At 32.2% G+C, this 20083-nt stretch overlaps 1 protein-coding gene across 2 annotated transcripts; it reads left to right on the plus strand.

The window, feature by feature from the left end:
- Positions 1 to 2415: 2415 nt before the first annotated feature.
- Positions 2416 to 19603, plus strand: LOC110025537 (aspartyl protease family protein 1-like). Of its 2 annotated transcripts, none has more exons than XM_020726083.1 (11): positions 2416 to 2996; positions 3102 to 3237; positions 11813 to 12054; positions 12156 to 12380; positions 12506 to 12641; positions 12721 to 12794; positions 12891 to 12990; positions 13082 to 13142; positions 13958 to 14029; positions 14128 to 14258; positions 18981 to 19603. In XM_020726083.1, the coding sequence occupies exons 1-11, from the start codon at positions 2695 to 2697 to the stop codon at positions 19146 to 19148; spliced, it is 1647 nt and encodes a 548-aa protein (XP_020581742.1). In that variant the 5' UTR covers positions 2416 to 2694; the 3' UTR covers positions 19149 to 19603. The 2 variants fall into 2 exon arrangements, with proteins under 2 accessions (XP_020581742.1, XP_020581741.1); XM_020726082.1 differs by having other exon boundaries at positions 13079 to 13142; positions 18981 to 19602.
- Positions 19604 to 20083: the final 480 nt, after the last annotated feature.

Raw genomic sequence — 20083 nt, forward strand, 5'->3', positions numbered from 1 at the left:
CTCATGTGAGGGGTGGGGCTCTATTTATAGTGTTCTGGGTGCAATTAATACAAGAATATGAACAATTTTGATCGGACGATACGGAGAGCTTCCCTCGATCGGATGACGTTTGATGGACATTTCAGTGCCTTAACGATGTCAGAATTGAGCAATGTTGGGCTCGTTGGATCCGTCTTGTCGAGACGCTCGATTTGACTATGAACTCGTTGAATTCGACATTTGTTTGATCATTCAAATGTGTTAGGAAATCTTTCAAGAATGATTTAAACACTTAATCTGGGCTTGATTTGACTCGGATTGAACTAACTTTGATATCATTAGACCCGTCTCATCGAGTCTGTCAATTTGACCAAAAGTTTGTTGAAATCAGAGCTCTGGACGACTTTTAATTGAAATTTGAATACTTCTTGCTCAAAATGTTTCCTCGAGATTTATGTCATGCCTCGAGATTCGTGATAGATGATGAAAATTTGTTGGTGGCGTATCAGATAGATTGTTATGTGTGTAAAAATAAATGTTTAAGTGCGAGATAGGTAAATCCATAAGAAATGGGTGCTATTTATGTATTTCCCTAAATTCAATTGTATAACTTTAAAATATTCTTATAAAAAAATATAAAATTACAAAAACTTTCATTCAAAATCTAAATTACTATTAATTGAAAAACTTGAAAAATAGGAGCATGTCTTCTATGTAGAATCACGAAATGCTGACAATTAAGAGATTAAATTCAATTTGAATTGATAAATTAGCCTCTATAATATTTTTGAAATCCATCCATTGAGCTCATCTAAAAGAAAATTTGAGCAAATGCCGATCAACAAAATTTAAAAATAAAATCATTTAAACAAATATATTTGAGAAAAAAATATATTAGAATGAGGGGATGCATGACCTTTAAATTTATTAATTATATTTTTACTTTGACACGTGGTTGAGTGGAGTTTCTTTGTTTGAGAAGTTTGGTGAATCTATCTTTGGATGGTTTGGTTTTCCCTAAGATGATGAAGCATTGTAATATTGTTTCAGATGGTAGTTGGTGCTCTGGTAATATCCAGTCCGTGCCTAATTTGTATATCCAGATAATTTTGAATGCTCTGATTGTTGATAGCTCCATTCGTTGCAGTAGGAGGGGAGTTAGCCACTTCTCTCATAAAACATCTTATGATTGCTTGTTTTCTAGTTTTTGTGAGTGCGGATGGTGTAAGCTTGTTTGGTTTAAAGGTTTTTCTAATAAACTTGCTTCACATATTTGGGAAATTATGCATATATGTGAAGACTTGTGATGTGCTTAACTCTAGAGGGATTATGATCAATGCTATCGTGTTCTTTGCTCTCATAATCATGTTTTTTTTAACATTCTTTTTCATAATTCCCTCTTAAATTCTGTGTTCCGTGTGACAGTTTTTTTTTTAATGGGTAATAATATTTTTAAGTTTTATTTCATGTTGTTTCTATTTCTTTTGATATTCATAAAAGATTTCATTTAATTTTCATCCAAGCTGCTACTTATAACATTTGGCATCAGAGGAATAATAGGATTTTCAACAAATCTTATACTCCTCTTGATAATTCAAAACATTCATCACTTAGTAATCCACTGAAGTAGGAGATAAATGTTTAACATGGATATTCTTAACTCATTCAAATGTTTTTCATGAACTTTTGATCTTTATAGTTTTTTTATTTGTATTTTTGTTTAATTATTGATTCTGGTTTAAATTAATGACTGATAGCTTTGTGTTTTAGATTGCATATTAGCAGTTGTTATTGCCTAGGGTTCAATTTCATTTTTTTAAGCTTGATATGAGCAATGATGTCATCCATAGATATATGATAATTCAATCATTTTGGAAATATATTTTCCTTTAATTTGGATAAGATTATCATGCTTTTGACAAGTGGGTTTCTTTGCTCTTTAGGTTTTTATAATAGAGTTGATATTATTGTGGATGAGGTTGAGATGTCTATGATTAATGTTTTGGAGTTTATTTCATATTGATTTCTCCAATAAACTGTTCTTATTATTTAATTCTCCTGTTTTTTGGAAGATATGTTTTTACTATGCTCTTTTCATGGTTTTGGATGTTTTCTCAACTGCTTGAAAACAATTCTTATTTTGGTTGCTAATATCATGCTTTGGAGGTCGTTTCTGTGGCCAAAAGGGCTATCTCAGGTGGAACTTGTAGAATCTATGTTTGATGAGTCGGGAGAGTTGCAACAATTCTTCATTTTCTTAGCTTTTGTTATGCTAGTCTATTCTTTCCTTTTTTTTGTGGATGCTAGTATGGAGTTATTCTTTGTACTTTATTTGAGAGTTATTAGAGAACTATAGATGGGTATGACTCTCATTTTGTCTCAAGGAAAAAAAAAAATCAAATGAAGGGTAAAAATGTAAAACAATTTGCTACTTTTACTCACACACCGGAAGACTAGAAGACGCCAGTGGTAAGTCAAACTAGCGTGGGCTCCATCTCACCAACTCGAGGGAGATCGCCGGAGTCGTTGCCGGAGTCGCTTCTCGAGAAAAATTAAAAAGCTCATTCAACGGCGACCACCGCCACCTTCTTCTACACGTCAACCACGCGTCGCACACCAAATTCCCATTTCTTCCTCCCCTTTTAACCCCTCAATTCCTACTCACACGGCTTCTAGGTTTTCTAATTCCACACTTCTCTCCTTTTCTTTCCTCCCATGGCCGCCGTGTCTTCTTTCACCTTCCTCTTTTACTTCTTTGTAATAGCCTTTTTTGCACCGGAGGAGAGTTATGCATCGCCGGCGTTTGGGTTCGACATGCACCACCGATTCTCCGATCGGGTCCGACAGTGGATGAAGTCGATGCCGAGGGACCTTCCCGGCGGCTGGCCGGAGAAGGGAACAGCGGAATACTACGCTGCGCTTGTAGGGCATGACCGCGGCCGATCGCTCGCCGAGGTGGCTCCTAAGCTGGCCTTCTCAGATGGGAACGAGACCGTCAGGATCAATTTGCTTGGATTGTAAGATCTCGGAATCCTTATTTGGTTTGCTTTTTTTCTTGACTTGTTGAAGCATGACGGCAGAATGGGAGACTTAACTGAAACATTTTGGAATGTTTGGTGTAGCTTGCATTACGCTGAGGTTTCACTGGGTACTCCAAATGTCACGTTTCTGGTGGCGTTGGATACGGGGAGCAATTTATTCTGGGTGCCATGTGATTGCACCAGCTGTGCACCGACTAGTTCAGATAGCAACGGTTTGGTATGCTCTGCTTGATTCTTTAGCTTCATGGTGTACTTCTTTTTTGTTGGTTGTGCTCTGCGGGCGTACAATTGGCTGTAGGGGAAAATTAGTGGTTGGGCGTTGCATCAAATTAAGGTTTTAATGTGAAATTTTTTGTCGTTGATTGTTTAGATAAGTAAAATTTTAGCACTATTTCATGTATGTACGGTTGAGCTGACACTGGGATTGATTTTTTATTATTTCTTATTGTCATGGTGGGATGAGGAAGTTCATCAGCTTTGTCGTTCTAGGAGTTTGCTTTCCTGAACTAAGAAGTGTAAATTAGGTATTGAATACGACATTCTGTGTTGCTCTACAAAAAATTTAGCATGTATATTGGTTATTATGGGTGAGATTGTTGAGGAATTGACTAATCTTAGAGTTTGATGCGGGAGTTAAATAATAAGTGATTGTTTCGTTCACTTTTACGTGAAAGGCAGTGCAGAGAAATATGTGAATTGTTGCTTCTGTAATTTAAATGTTCTGCTGTGTTGTCTCAAAGAGGGGTGTTGGTTCAAGCCCTCCCCATGTCCTCCAGTTTCTACCTGCCATCGAAGTCACTTCTATTTTGTTGTCACTATAACTGAGATGTCAATGAACTTGACAATTGACTTATCTAATTTGATAGAATTTCATTTGAGATATTAACCAACCAAAAAACTCAGAAACTGATAAAAGAGAAAACAAAAAGGAAAAGGAAATCATCGCTGAAGAAACATAGCTGTTGGATATTGTGGGAAGTTAAGGTTGTTTAATTGATGGTGTTAGGTTGATTTATCATGTTTGATTATTTCAATTTTCTTGATTTTTGGTAACACGGATTGGGGAAACTCTAGTTACTTCATGTTAACTTGTTTATCTCTAATTATATTTCATAAATTTCTTTTTATCTGAAATTTGGTTTCATGTAAAGATGAGTATTTAACACTGATTGAAAGATAATTTTAGGTGCTATGCTATGCCCAATAGGGGTTGTTGGGGTGTATATATGAAGATAATCAAAGGAGATTCAATTGACGATCGATTTTACTTCAAAATCTAATTCATAAATAATATTAGCTCAAAATGACTCAAATGCCAAAGTCATTTTCAAATCAAGAAGAAAGTTTGTGAATGATTCTAACAGGCGAAGTGCTCATCCATTGATGAGATTTTGACCATCGAACTAAAGAAGAAAACTCATGAATGAAGCCCGGTTTCTTCACCATCTCAGTGGGAATTTCCCTAAAATGATGATTTGTATGTATGATGACTTTTATTTGTCAATTGGCTTGCTAGAAACACTACGTGCTTGGGTCTTTCTTGCCCTTCAAGGGGTCTGTGCTCACCATTCGCTTTTGAGGCTAGAACACTAACTTTTTTGCGCCTTTATTTATCTAAACACCGTCTATTAACTAAGCAAGATCAGGTTCCTCATTACGAGTTTGTACACATGACCACCAAATAATGCCTTCTGATAACGATTCCATGGACATTCAATTCACAAAATTTGGATGAGTGAGAGGCACAAACTTACAAATTGATAACCTAGTCGGGCTAATCGCTCTCTTTGCGGGCAATACAGGGTTGCACATTAAGTCTAGGTGGTGGCCCTTTGGGTTTCTCAAACTTTCCCCAAAAAAGTATTTATTAAGAGTTTTATGATTGTCCAACTAATTGTGTCATTGTGCACTTTTTTTTATGTGGTTTGTTGATAAGTTTTTTGCTTCTCAGAGTTCTTGCAGCCTTTACAGATATTTATCTCACATGTTGTTTATGATAAATTGATGTTTTTACATTAATGAATATTTTGATGCAAAAATGATGACTTTTTGGCACTATTTTTGAGACCTTAAATTTGAGCTATTAACCTTTTCAAAATTATTTTCAACAATCCATTCCTTAGAATTTTGATCCATCGCCTCAATTGGATTTGTGAGATTAACATCTACAAGATAGTTTATTTGATTTATCAATTAGAGATATCTTTAATGGTTGACACCACTAGACCATTGTTGCCAACTAGTGCAAACCACTCAATCCACCCAAAGCTCAGTGACGTTGGTCGTGCCAACCATGGGAAAGTTCATCCAATCACTTTGCGATCATAGGAAGGTGCAATTTGCTTCATTCATTGTTGAAAACAACGGGATATATTCTTGCATTTTTTGGATAAGAATCGAAATATAATGTTATATGCATTGATTAAGATCAATGGTGATTAGGAAATTTAATATTTTCTTTAAAATATTTTCATGATTTTTTTATCTGATTATATCTCAAATCTAAAAGATGTTTCACATGAAGATGAATAAAATTAAAAGTGTTGTGATTAAAAGAGACAAATCAATTTTGTACTAAAGTAAATGTTCACTTCTAAGCACAACTTGCACATTGGATTATTCTACCCGAGTAATTAATCTACCAACTCATAGTTTGTGTATTGAGAAACCCTTACACCTCTTCTAGAGGAAGAGATCTGTCATCCTCGTCATGGGCAAGGGTGGGTATCTCCTTTAAGATTTATCCAGAAGGCTTAGTAACTAAGAGATAAAAAAATATATAAAAATTTAATGTCTAAGAACAATCTTACACGTTCTATTTAAAAATATGTGAAATGAATTGAATCACAAATATGATTTCGAAGAAATAATACAAAGTGATCAAGCCTTTTTTTCTTCCTTAGATCCATAAGATTTTACATTAGAAGATCAAGGGATTTCATTTTGAGTTTTACATATTTATAGTTTAGAACTTTTAGAAAGTTTCTAACATATATTAAGAGTCCATTAGAGTCATGGAGAATTGGTTTGTAATAGCTTGGATAGGCCTAATCAGGAGTTAGATTAAACACTTAACGACTAATTGAATATATTCTTTAGTTGATAAAATAACTTTGTAGAGGTCTACAGAGATTTAATGGAGGCCTGTTAAAGGGCTTAGTAGAGTCCTACTAAACTTTGTGGAGGTCTTCTAATAATTAAAAAATACTGGACTAAAGCTTAAGTTCATTTACGTAAAAATGCATTGGCACAGGTTTATTTACTGCAACGGCATATTGGAAACCCATAATATAAATTTTAATATTTTTTTATCATTTGAATCTAAGTAATTAAGAAAACAGCCCATGAAAAATCAAAATATACATATAATAATTTAAGTAATATTTTGATTTATAATTATAGATATATTAAATAATTATATTAGATTGTAAAGACTTGCAAGTTTTAAAATCATATACAGCTTCTAGTTCATATGAAGAAAATAAAGCATTCTTATTTCTGTAGCACAGCTTTATGTGCACTTCTTATTCTATGTGGTATTACTTGGGTAGCTATAAGAGATCTCAAATAGCTATTAGACCACTTTCCTGAGTAAGTTTGTTATCAAAATTAAGTATTTGGCGTGAACTCGTAGGGTTAACAATCTTTGGCTCATGTGGTCAACTATTTTTTCCTTTTCGATGATGCCATACTTATTTGAAAATATGAATAATCGAGTTTGGGCTAAGTAACTTCCTCCTAAGATTTTGCACATGCTTTTGTAATGAAATATTACATTATTCACTGAATATTAAGTAAATATAATTTTTTTTCAACGAGATATTGCATTGTTTACTAAATATTTTGCTGTGTAAACTATAAAATTAAACATCACTATAATAAAAACTAAACAAAAACTATGTATTTCTTTTATTGCATCTACTCCCTGTTGTCATACTTAAAAGAAAATTAAAGTTCTTACAAGAGTACAATGTAAGCATATTCCATAATAAATTATTAATAATTGCAAATGCATCAACATCATAAGTGTAATAGCCACAAATAATCATTCATCGTCATCATTGTCAACATTAGAGTATGGAATAAGATCTATTGAAAGCTGCTTATTTCTTGGCCGATGCTTAACCATCGATTCAATGGTGGGATCGACCCAATGAACCACCTTGAAAATGTCACCAATTGATTGCATATGGATGTTGATCTAGATTTAGAATGATGGGTAAGATGAGAAGTCTCCCCATGACGTGATAACAACTGCCCATAAATCCTTGCAAACACTCGCTAAATATTTAGATATTCTTAAAAGAATACATCAACTACTTCTGCCAAAATAGTTCCTATCTTCTCTATTATCAGGTTATGGAGAGACTTCTCATCCTATATGGTTTTGTGAAAATGTTTGCAAAGTTGTTTTGTGAAAATCCTTCCATGATATTTATTGACATTATTTTAAAACATAATCCTTGGGTAAATAGGTATAAAATGAGTTTTAGATAAATTCTATACAAATATATAAATACACAATGATATTGTTAGAATGTTAAAATAAACTATAGCAACTGATCTTGCATCTCTAAGCATTTCTTTAGAAAAAAGAAAAAAAAGTCTCACCTAATGGTTTTTGAAAATGTTTGCAAAGTTGTCACTCGATGCTTACATGTTCAATTTCAACATCTCCATTGGTTGCATGGTTTGATGAAATAATGTTAAATCTGTATGTGTTTCGTACATGAGTGTTGAATGTAATTCTTGGTGATGTTTATAAAACTGTTATTGTCATATATATAGTTGTTTGATGTAGCCTAAGTCTATATTTCTTCTATAATTGCTACTTTAGCAAAAGTACTTGTGCAACAAAGTTACATGTACTGACAAATTTTGGCTTTACAGTGGATAAAACGACAAGTTATGCTTCCTAGTAGACCAAGATACTAAATAAAGTTTTAAGCAGCTAGTGCTCAAAGTGTTTTTCAGATTAATCTTGCAGCCTTTGCAAGTTGTAATCAATAAAATTTTTATACTCATATATAAGCTCATTTTTAGGATACCACTGTTATATGTGATCCCTTGAAATTAACTTGAAATATAGTGCGTAAGCAAATGAAAACTTTACTACTTGTTTTTTATTTTTTCTTTCTTCAAATTTGAGGGGGGGGGGGTTTCCTTTTTTAACTTATATTTGTTACTAATGGAATCTGTTTTAACCATGTCTGCCATATATTTTTTATTTTTTCGTGTTTTTCATATGGCTCTTGCTTACTCTATTTTATATCTCAATTTTTTTGTGAATCATCATTCAAAGAAAAAGATAATTGACATCCCTCTTTATACTATCTAGATTTCTAGCATGCTATAGATTTTATTCCTACTTCGCAAGTTGCCTCTTTTTCTCTTATAACTTCCATCTCTTTCCTTGTTTCTCTACCCCTCCTACCTACTTTTGTTTTTGGCTAGTCATGGTATCTTTTGTGTAGATTCATCTAGATGCATTCTTATCTTTGTATAAGGGATAGAATTTAGTTAACATGGATAGAAGTTATTCGAAGAGATTTATATATAACAAGTTTAACGAACATAGGAAGAAGTTATTTTAAAAGATTTATGTAGATGAGTTTTAACATCCCATATAACACTATAGGAATGAATGAAAATTGAAGACTCATGAAGTTGAACATCAAATTGTTGGATATAGGCAATGATAATTTTATGGAGATGTTGAAGCGTTTGACGCTTCTTCCTCCTTGCATGTACACAAACATGTAGGCATGTCTGCATAAGAATTACATAGAGAATGTTTAATATCTTATACAACATTTGGTAGGAATAAATGACTACTTCGGATTCATGAAGCTGACTCCCATATAGGGCATAAGTTGATTATGATTTTAAATAGATATTACAGAGTTTGATGCTTCCACTTTCTTGTATGTACACATGGCAATTTAAATGCGAGTGATATTAACAAAGTTGATTTTTCCATCTCCTTGCACCTTGCATGCACAAACATATGCATGCAAGGTACATTGAAAATTATGATACAGATAACTTTGTTTGTACTGATAATCTTATTAAAGTAATATATCGTATAGTCTAGGTTCCCTAATATATATTTTACGTGAGATGCAAAAACTATGTAACAAATACTTAGGGGCCGTTTCGGATAACTTGTGTTTTTAAATTTCTATTTTTTTTCTATTTTATTATGTTTTGAAACAAAATATGTTCTGCATATTTGATTAAGATATGATTGTTTTTGAAAACGCCAAGTACCTAAAAGTTATTTGAGTGTTTTCAAAACTATGCTAATTTATTTTAGAAATAACAATTAAAAACATTTAAAAAACACACTAAACAAGCATATTTTCAAAAATGACAACTCAATAGATCTATGTATTTCTTTACCAAATTTAATTTTCTTAATAAAATTTTTTTTAGGAATGTTCAAGTCAAGAAATCAAGGAACACAATCAAAATCAATATCAGTTTAGTTATTTGTCATATGAGTAATATTAATTTATATTTTTTCAAGAATTATATTATCTGATGACACAATTAATTGAACAACTTCAACAAACATGGTTTGTTTAGTTTCATTGATATAGATACATTCTGATTCTATTTGAGGTTTATCTTCAAACATGCTGGTCATGTTTACTTTTATATTCAAAATTTTGACTCTGGCTCAATTTTCGATTCGAAGTCATGAACTATAGTTTTTTCATCATGATGAATTGATCAAACATAATATTAATATTGGTGTGTGTTTTATAGACTTCAGGCGAGTAGCATAAGATTTTAGATTTTTTTTAGAATTGTTAAACTGAGGTACAATAACACCAACAAGCTATATGTGTGATTTTTTTTCAAAATTTAAAGCTTTTTGATATGTCTCGTCTTTTATCATTTGAGATTGTAGATCAACTCATGCTTAATTTAATATCCCGGCATTTTCATAAAATACATTTTTAATAATATAATAATTTTTTAGGGAAAAAAATTTGGATTCAAAATCTCGAAACCTAAAACATAGTCAGACTATGGTACTTTACTTCAAAAATTCTCAGAATTAATATTTTGTTCATTATTATAATTCAAGAATGTCAAATATTGTTTTATGTTCATCTTTCATATCTCAACATATATAGGTTTTGCTTGCAATACTTAGCAAATTTAATAATTTCTCTAGATTATTCATCCAATATGAAGTATCATAAGATTATGTCTCCAATTAAATGTAAGACTATATTTTTAATCTCCACAACAGTTGTGCTAAAATTATTGTCGATTTGAATTTATTTAAATTTCATCTCTTTTTGTTCTTTTAACTATTTCCAATATTATATTATTCATCAAAAAGTTGTCATTATACAACCTTAAGATTTGATTTAAAATTTGATGAATGACATTTTAGGTTATAGTAATTCTAATGTAGATAAAAAACGAGAATCATAAAATAACCACTCAAGATTTATAAGATGCAGACTTTTAATGTAGACATTTACTAACTGCGTTGTCGAACATCAATTGTATGATGGAATATAAGTCGAAATGAAAAGATCATTGACATTCTATTAGAAATTAAAGCTGAGAGTGATATCACAAAAGTCACAGTTGAAATTTACACGCTTGGCAAAATTTTGGTTGTACTATGTCTTGCTGAATACAATCATTTTTTAACTGATAATGAAAATGCAAAAGAAGGAAATGGGGAAGAAAAAGAAGGAAGATGGGAAATATTTGACTAGCACAGCCTCATATTTGTATAGGGAGAGAATCCCTCCCAGATTCTTCTGTAAATCTTTTCCTTGATTGAGGAACTAACTATCAAATGTGGAAGGAATTGCACTTGTAATTAGTAATATTTATGTGATTTAAACCCTTATTTAAGCTGCAAACAATAAAAAAATTTGCTTCCGGAGACTTGAGCCTGCAAGTGGATCATAATATTTTTGCATCTTCCCTGCCACATTGCCACCAAAGTTGGAACTCTTAACAGTTGCAGGAAGTATAGGAATTAGAAAAGCCTGAAGTCCCACATTACTAATAGAGTAGGTGTAAGATGATGAGTAAATTGGGGAAAGCTGCAAAAATAATGGACCACCTTTTACCCTGTAATAGTAAAAGCCGCAAGGATCTGCAAGGTCTTTGTCCGTGAAAGAATATACATGAATATTACCTTTTTTTTCAAGTTTTGTTTTTATCCGTGCACTAAGTTTGGTTTGTCCTTTTTTTATTGAAATAAATTTCTTCTCCTTCTGTTGCTTTAAGTTCAATGAAATGTGCATCCTAAGCCTTGTATAAAAGCTTCTGTTTTCATGCAGAAATTGGCGCAAATATTACATCCCTATTTTTTTTCTAGGGTAATCATAATGATCAGTAAAATGCTATAGCTGGTTTTCTTGTTGGGGCATTTACATAGAAACCACTCATATTTACATGCATACCACTCAATTCCTTAACATCACTTCAAAAATACCACAAAAACTACTTTCTTAAAAGTGAATTACACTTTTTCATGCGTAGGTTTATAATACCAAGGTGTTTTAAATGTAATTATCAAACTTTGGGTGTTAGATATGTAAATAAATAAGAATTTTATGGTATGTATGTAATCTTCTTTATTTTTTACACTTTTTGTAAACTATCATTGACTAAAATTTCATCACCGTAGTTTCAAGCTGTAGTAAAACGGCAAGATTTTTGAAATTATTTAATTCATTTATACTTCAATAATGCTCGGTTCATTTTTATTGCTGTGCTTAAGCTGGTCTGATAATTCCAAATTGCAACAGGGGGTTGAGCTGCATAATTACAGTCCCAGTGTATCTACAACCAGCCAAAATGTTCCTTGTAACAGTACTTTATGCGCTTATCGAAACCATAATGGATGTCCTAGAGGGGAAGATGTTTGTCCATACATTGTTGAATATGTATCTGCTCAGACCTCATCTTCTGGGTATTTAGTGAATGATGTCTTATACTTAACTACTGAAGATAGCAAGCCTGAGGTCGTCAAGGCGCCAATAGTATTTGGGTATGATTTTCTTTTGCAGCAAACAAAAATCGTTTAAAGATCTTTTTTGTTTTTTTATCATTAGGCCAATGTATAATTCAATTTACAAATTCAATTTGCAGGTGTGGACAAATCCAGACTGGTTCATTTTTAGGTGATGCTGCTCCAAATGGCCTTTTCGGGCTTGGGATGGACAATTTATCCGTTCCTAGTGTTTTATCAAGTAGGGGCCTCACATCAAATTCCTTTTCAATGTGCTTTGGACGTGATGGTTTTGGGAGAATTAATTTTGGAGATCAAGGAACCTCAGATCAACAGGAAACCTCATTCAATGTAAATGAAAAAAAGTGAGCTTTTTCTAATTTTTATGTCTTTCAGGTTTCATTCCCATAGTTTTTGCGGTTGGTTTTGGCATTATCTTTCTCTGTATATTTTAAAATTTGTTTTTACATTTTAAAATCTGGCTCTGCAGCTCTATATATAATATCAGCATAACTGGAATTGAGGTTGGCAATAGCTCCAGTGATGTAAGCTTTAGTGCTCTGGTTGATTCGGGAACCTCATTCACAACTTTGGCAGATCCTGCCTACACAAAACTCTCCGAGAGTGTAAGTTTTTCAAACAATGTAGTTCAAGGGCCTTTAGGTGAAATCTCTCATTTAAATACGATTGTTATTTACTTCTCAGTTTAACACGGAGCTTAAAAGAACACGAGCAAATGCTGACTCTAGCATCCCTTTTGAGTACTGTTATTACTTAAGGTTGTTATTTTGATCTGTTTATGTGAAATCTATGCTTACAAAATAACTTCTTTCTTTTATGTTTATGGTATTTGATTCAATTGTTGATTCTTGCAGTTCTAATGAATCTGTCATCCATTTACCGGCTATTAATTTCATCACTCAAGGTGGAAGCAAATTTCCAGTTAATTATCCTGTAATTTTCATATCCAATCAAGTAAGCTTCAACTTCATCTTATAGAATGCTGTTAATCATCAGATCCTTACATTTCTATCCGCATTAACATTTTCTGCTATTTTTGCAGCAGCAGCGTGATTTTATGTATTGCTTGGCTCTTGTCAAGAGTAGCAAACTGAATATCATCGGGCGTAAGTTTTTTCATCTTTTTTCATCTTTAATCCAAATTAGATATTACTCCGGTAGACAGACTTTTTGCATTCCTCCCCACTTGTCCTTTGTTGAAACACTGGTACCAAAATATGTTCGTCTTAATGAGCCTATTGAATGTCTTTTATCATTTGGCTTGGGAAGTTGTGCCTAAGGTATTGTTTAGATTGCATCCAATGTGATTTGGAAATAATTCATTCAAGTCATGAACATAGTTTATTTATAAATATAAGAGTAAAACTATGACGTTCATCTACCTCTTCCTAAACCCCAAATTGACACGGGCTTCATTGCAATTAGTTATGCCCCTTTTAGCTTTTGATGGCTGGCCGTTATTTGATAGGTTGATCATCTTTGAAAACCTGTATTAAGAACTAATAAAAAATAGGGAGATTTGCATACATCTAACATCTAAATTTGCTATTTTTTATCTAGCACTTCAATCACATCAAAAAAATATACATGAAAAGATTTATTTTACTTTAGAAAGCTTAATATTAGTAATGTTTTTTATGTGGCGTGGGAGATTTGGTGTTATATAAGTAAATATCAATGTTTGTGTGTTGGATATTGTAAATACATAAGAATTGTGTGGTATGTTTGTTTATACCCCTTAAAAATAGATTCAGAAACCGTTCCCATATGATTTGAATACGGCAAATGATGATTGTGATTATGGGTGTTCATTATTTGAATTTTCTTTCTCTCAATTCTTTTACAGTAGCCTGCAATTCTTTTACTTGCACAAACAACCAATATTGGAAATGACTTATCATGGCATATATATTTCATGCAGAGAATTTCCTAACCGGCCTTCGCGTCGTGTTTGATCGCGAGAGAATGATTCTTGGTTGGAAGAAATTTAACTGTATGTCTGCCCACTCCCAAAATTTAAAAAAAAAAATCTATTCCCTGCTTCAAAAATATTAATCATGAATTTTCTATTTTACCACAATCTTTATTCAGGTTATAATATTGAGGATTCCAATCCCCTCCCTGTGAATCCAAAAAATTCCTCAGCTCTTCCTCCACCACCTACTTTAGGACCAAACGGTTACAGTCCGGAAGCCACAAAACAGACTGGAAATGGTACTCAGGTGACAGTATTGTCTCCTTCTGACGGCAATTCCTTAACTTCTAATTTCTTCACCGGCATTGGTCTTGCATTATTTCTGCTTCCTTTTGCCTTTTTTTAATCATTCTTTTTCCAGCTCCCATACTGGTACACAGATTAGTGAGAAATATTATACTTGATATAGAGGCTCTGACCTGGTTGTTGTTCTTGTAATTTTGTCATTTTTATTAACTTCTCATTGCTAGATCATTTCAGACTGGCTGTAGATATATGCTTTGTAATATATTCTTTATAGGTTGTATTCCAGTTTGACGTTTCAATAATATTTTTTGGGGCATGTGAGTTATTTTACTGTATTTTGCTAATAAATTATTTTCCCTTTTTTTTATCTATTTTGGTCAGAAATTTGCAATACTGGACATCATTTTGTTGAAGTACAAGCTAATGACCACATTCATGTTTGTTGTTAGTCCATTTTCTGATTTCATTTTTTGTATTGGAATGAGGAATTTTAACCTATTGAGTTAATTTGAGACATTCTAGAGTAGAAATATTTCCATTTTTGATTTCAAGCTGATTCATTCCAGTATAAAAAAATAGGGACATTTACATACATAGTACCCAAATCCCATGTTTAATTTCTAGGAGACTACATGTGGACCAAAGAAATTTATCTTATTTGTAAATATTATCATCCATCAATAATTAACGCATTCATTTAATCAATGATTTGAAAGTGAGAAAACAGCAACAAGAAGCCTTAATGGGATTATCTCATTAAGTGGGTTCGGTCATATGAAGTCCTCTTGAGTGTTGTATTTTTATTTAATTCTAATAAATTAAGAAAAAATTTTATACAGCATGTCCAATTCTTTTTAGGTCTGCATGTAGCTTTCTTGGCATAAGGCCAGTCTAAAACACATACTCTTCACATTGGATTATCAGATGGTTAACATTTAATGTGATAGTTTAGTAGATGACAATTCCTTTATCCTTTATATGCAAGTATAGCAGAATAAACATAAAATTACTGGGGCATGCACACCACCCAATTCTTATGTATTTACATATTTAGCACCCAAATTATATATATATATTCATTTAAAACACCCAAATCATACGGGAATTCAGAGATTCTTAGCGTTAGAGAGGCAATAACTGCGCGTGGGTGATAAATCTGCTGTCGATCTCAAACCCAAAACCCACATATCACAATCCTTATGCATTTACCAGAGTTATCAAAGCTCAAACCATAATGAGATTTGCAAGACTTTTTTTTTGCTTCAAAGCGCAAAGCAAAGTGGCGCTTTTAATAACCAAAGTGTTAATAAGTTATATAAAACAATTAATTTATAAATGCATTCATGAGCAATTATAATCTGACCTAAAAAGTTTATATAAAAGAGAAAAGAATGTTGCAGAATACCAAACTTGAAGACAAACTTTAAGGGTGAACTTGCAAGTTAAATTTCAAATAATTTTTAATAGTTTACTACAACAATAAAAACCAAGAACAGTGCTAAAAAAATCTTATAACAACAAACTTTAAATTTTCAAGCATAAATAAAGTAGTCTCAAATTTCATATAATACGTTAATGTAAATTAGTAGTATTCATCTTTTATTTCATTCACATAATCTATTTCTTCTTCAGGTGAAATTTCTTTATCTTTAATTATTTTTTCTTCTTTCTCCTCTTCTTCTTCTTCTTGTGAATAAATTTCATCTTCTTTTTTTGACATAGAAGAAGCACATACATGCTGAGGTGAACCCGTCATCATTATAGATGATCCCCCTATTTTTTTTTGCTTGACAAAATCTTATCAGTCATCTTTAATCTACTTCTGAAGCCTCTTCAATTTGTCTCCAAGTAAGATCTTCATCACCAAATTATTGATTACCAACATCCCCCAATCCTCCAATCAATCACTCACAACTTTCATCAATTGAATCCAAACTAATCAGGTTAATAATATTTCTTTAGCGGAATATTCTTTTCAAAGCTTGATTGTATTTGATGAAGACTAAATCTTTAAGTGCTTTTGTTCTAGGAGATGTCTCCTTTTCATATGAGTCTGTCAAAATACTATTAATAAAATGAATGCAAAAAACAAATGCATTAGTTAGTTTATTTAAAATTTATAAATTATTAACCTGTTTGAACACATTCTAATTTCTCTCACAGCCAACAAAACTGTAGGCCAATCCTACTAATTTGAGAGTTAATTTTTATAAAGTTAGAGTTGATGTAGCTACATCTTCTACTATTTTGCTGTTATAATTATAATGTCATGTTGTACATAACTTCTTTTAATTAAAAACCGAAAATAAAGTAGAAATGTTAATTGATCATGCCTAGAGCTTCCTTATCTCCGGTGCGGATAGCATACTCAATTGTAAAAGGACCACTGCCATGAATATAAATATAAATTTATTTATGCATTATTGTCCTTTTATTTGGATCTTCTACTAACCTACTAATAACTGCACATACATTTTTCATCAATCGTGCATCTAATTGTATCCTAGACTTATTCTTATAAGAAAGAATTCTGGATTAAAATATATCCAACTTGATGCAATTGGTTGTCGGAGTTTACAGCTCCATCTATTATTAATAATACGAAAGACTTGTTCATATATATATATATATATATATATATATATATATATATATATATCTCCTCTAAATGCAACACTGGTTGGATCCTTAATTTTATCCATTGCATCATAAATATAACTCATTACAGGTCTATTGTCACCGTCTACTAATCTTGACATCTTTACTATTGAGTCTGTAACCTTCAAAGGGTAATATGTCATTTCAAAACTTAGACTTAAGAATAATCTCCTTAGCCTTTTCTTCTTTATGATCAACACTAAATTTAGACTTATTTTAGTCTTTTGAAATAAGCATACAATTTTTTTATTATATATATATCCACCACCAGACATGAGAGTACATTTCATCTCTTTCCCCATTTTTTGTATTGTCTTCCATATCATTCATAATTGACTGTAACTCTTTTAAAAGAAAAAAATTCTGAGCTCATGATTACAGAATGGTCGAAGCTCTTGTTCATATTGTCCAACTGCCTCAATTATATGATCAAAACTCTTCTCCAATGTCACTGCATTCCAAGGAATTTCTACTTGATAAAACCACATGCCATAATGTATTGTATAATAGTTTCTCTGATAACCTTTTTTTTATTTATTTAAATTCACATATGCCTAATATCTTTCCTTTATCAACCTCTCTCTTAGCTTTCTTATATTAAAATTATGCATTGAACTTCTCATTTTAGATGTGTTATTATTCTCTGATTCAAAGCATGATTCAGATTTTATGTTACCACGGTCTAAGGGCGATTGATTATCTGTTTCTTTAGTTTATATCAACCACCTTTTCATTATCTTCTATGTATAAACTATGTTTAGATTTCCTTAATTCTTCTTTATAAGCAAGCAACCCATCTCTTACATCCGAAGGAAATTTCATATAGGGCTGTCAAGACGGCTCGTTGTTCGCGAACAGCTCGTGTTCGGCTCGTTAAGAAGCTCGTGTTGCGCTCATTCGCTAAGTTAACGAGCCAACACGAACAAATATTTGTTCGTTCGTGTTCGGCTCATTTTGACTCGAAATACTACTAATCAATTTTATATATATATATATATATATATATATCTCTGATGAGTAGTATTATTAAAAAAAATTAATTGACTGCAAGGCTATAAAGATTTATAATCAATTAAAAGTATTAATGAAGAAAATAGAATATAAATTATTAATTTAGATTCAAATGATGTTTTAAATCTTATCCTAATCCTTAACATCTTATAACTACGTGATTAGGGTTGTCAAAACGATTCTTTGTTCGTGAACGGCTAGTGTTCAGCTCGCTAAGCAAATAAGCAGAACACAAACACATTTTTTGAGCTCTAAATAAACGAGCCGAACACGAGCTAAACCTGGGGTCGCTCATGTTCGGCTCGTTTACACCCCCACTTTCATATATTTAGTAGTATTACTTAATTTAGATGGATTTAGAAGAACCAATTAGGTGTTCCTTAGCTTGATATATATCCCATTCATCTCCTTACCATAATAAACACATATATGACAGAGTGCCCAATTCAAATTTTAATTTATGTATTTCCAAGTTGGACCTTTACTCCTTATGTTTAAATCTGTCTTAACTAAATTATTTTTTCATACACAAATAAATTATTTAATTACAATTTATTCATTTTCCTTTCTTTCAAATATAATATGAAATATATAAGTAAAAAAATTAACAAAAGGTATTTACTTGCATGCTATTTGATATATTTATTGGCGGATCATTTGACATTAAATATGCAATATATTATAAGAATTGCATACCATTTCATCTTTAAACTACTCAAGTACTTATGCTATTTCTTAACGGATTTTGGACAAATATTTTTATTAAAATATCAACTCATTATTATTGCAAAATGTATGCCTAATATTTTATCATGAAGTGCTCTCTTGCATGCCTTCTCCACATAGATATATGTATATCATTGGCTTTTTTTTACAGAAGTTTTTGGATAATAATGTATCATATTGGTATAGCGGAAATTTATGAGAAGTACTCAAGTGGTTCAAGAAAATACGGCTATAATTGAATGTTTATTCGCACACGAACACCTAAGTATGAGGATTATAATTTTCAACATTTGATTCAAATTCTTATATGTGCATCGAAAATGTGCAGGCACTGATCCTGAGGAGATATAGTGGTTTAGAAGAAAAGTATACAATGAAGAAGGGTTCATCAATAGAAGATCATAGGCATACTTGTCGACAAGTGGAGCTATCTGTGCTAAAGTTGGCAAGGTCAAAGTGGATCGAGTCACGAAGCAAACAAAAGAGAACTGAATGATCCAACCATGAACCATTCGGTCAGAAACAATATGAAGAAGCTATCCAAGCAAATCACTATGGGAAAGACAAATGTGATAGCTTGCCTTCCAGTTAAGCCAACCTGAGGGAAGATCTGGTTCCTAGGTATCTCCAACTGTTACAGGGATGCCCAGGGAATCCTCATCAAGAGTCAAGGATTGACAGTTCGGCCATATCAATCAAGTTCGGCTGACTGAGTAATCTTAGCTGACCAACCTAATCCTGCCAACCAATGTTAGCTAACCGAGCCAAAACACAATCGGATGATAAGCTCATATATGTAAAATACAAAAAATACCTAATACATACCTCTTTAAAGTAGGAGGCGAAAATGTAATATAATCACATTGTCATTTTATGAATAAAACATGGTATTTTATTATTGTAACCTAATACATGTTTATTCACATTCGGCCATATCATTGTCATTTTATGAATAATACAACCAAATTTTATGTTTACTCTTGTCTTTATCTCTCTATATATATCTCTCTCTCCTCTTAAGCTTTATTCACATATTAGCCGAGGAATATAACTACAATACAGTTTCCTCTAAAGTAGAGTACTCCACCTGCCGCCCGCAGAAGAAAACCCGTCATGGTGAAGGATGGAAGCCAAGACATGATTCACATTCTTCTGCTCGCCCATTCCACGAAGAAACTTGTTCTTCTTGGGACCATAGAGGTAGGTCCGATATTTTGACCAATGACCAGCTCGATAAAATGAGTGTGTGTTTCCAAACTATGAAGCACCCAATGCAACTTTGTTGGGAGATTTAATGGCCAAAATAGTGGAGGTCATTCAAAAGAAAGATTATTTCAAGAGAGCACCCTTGATGAAAACCAATGCTTACCTCCGGGACCTCAAGAAGTATTGTGTTTATCATTAAGACCATGGGCACGAAATGAAGGAATG

The sequence above is a fragment of the Phalaenopsis equestris genome, unplaced genomic scaffold, assembly GCF_001263595.1.
Source record: "Phalaenopsis equestris unplaced genomic scaffold, ASM126359v1 Scaffold000301, whole genome shotgun sequence".
NCBI classification, from domain to species: domain Eukaryota; kingdom Viridiplantae; phylum Streptophyta; class Magnoliopsida; order Asparagales; family Orchidaceae; genus Phalaenopsis; species Phalaenopsis equestris.

Excerpts from the sequence above, each read along its gene's own strand:
- LOC110025537 (XM_020726082.1), top strand. The coding sequence starts at position 2,695 with ATGGCCGCCGTGTCTTCTTTCACCTTCCTCTTTTACTTCTTTGTAATA. Across the intron at positions 12,055-12,155 it reads AAGGCGCCAATAGTATTTGG|GTGTGGACAAATCCAGACTG; the intron begins GTATGATTTTCT and ends TTCAATTTGCAG. Across the intron at positions 12,991-13,078 it reads TAATTTTCATATCCAATCAA|CAGCAGCGTGATTTTATGTA; the intron begins GTAAGCTTCAAC and ends CTATTTTTGCAG.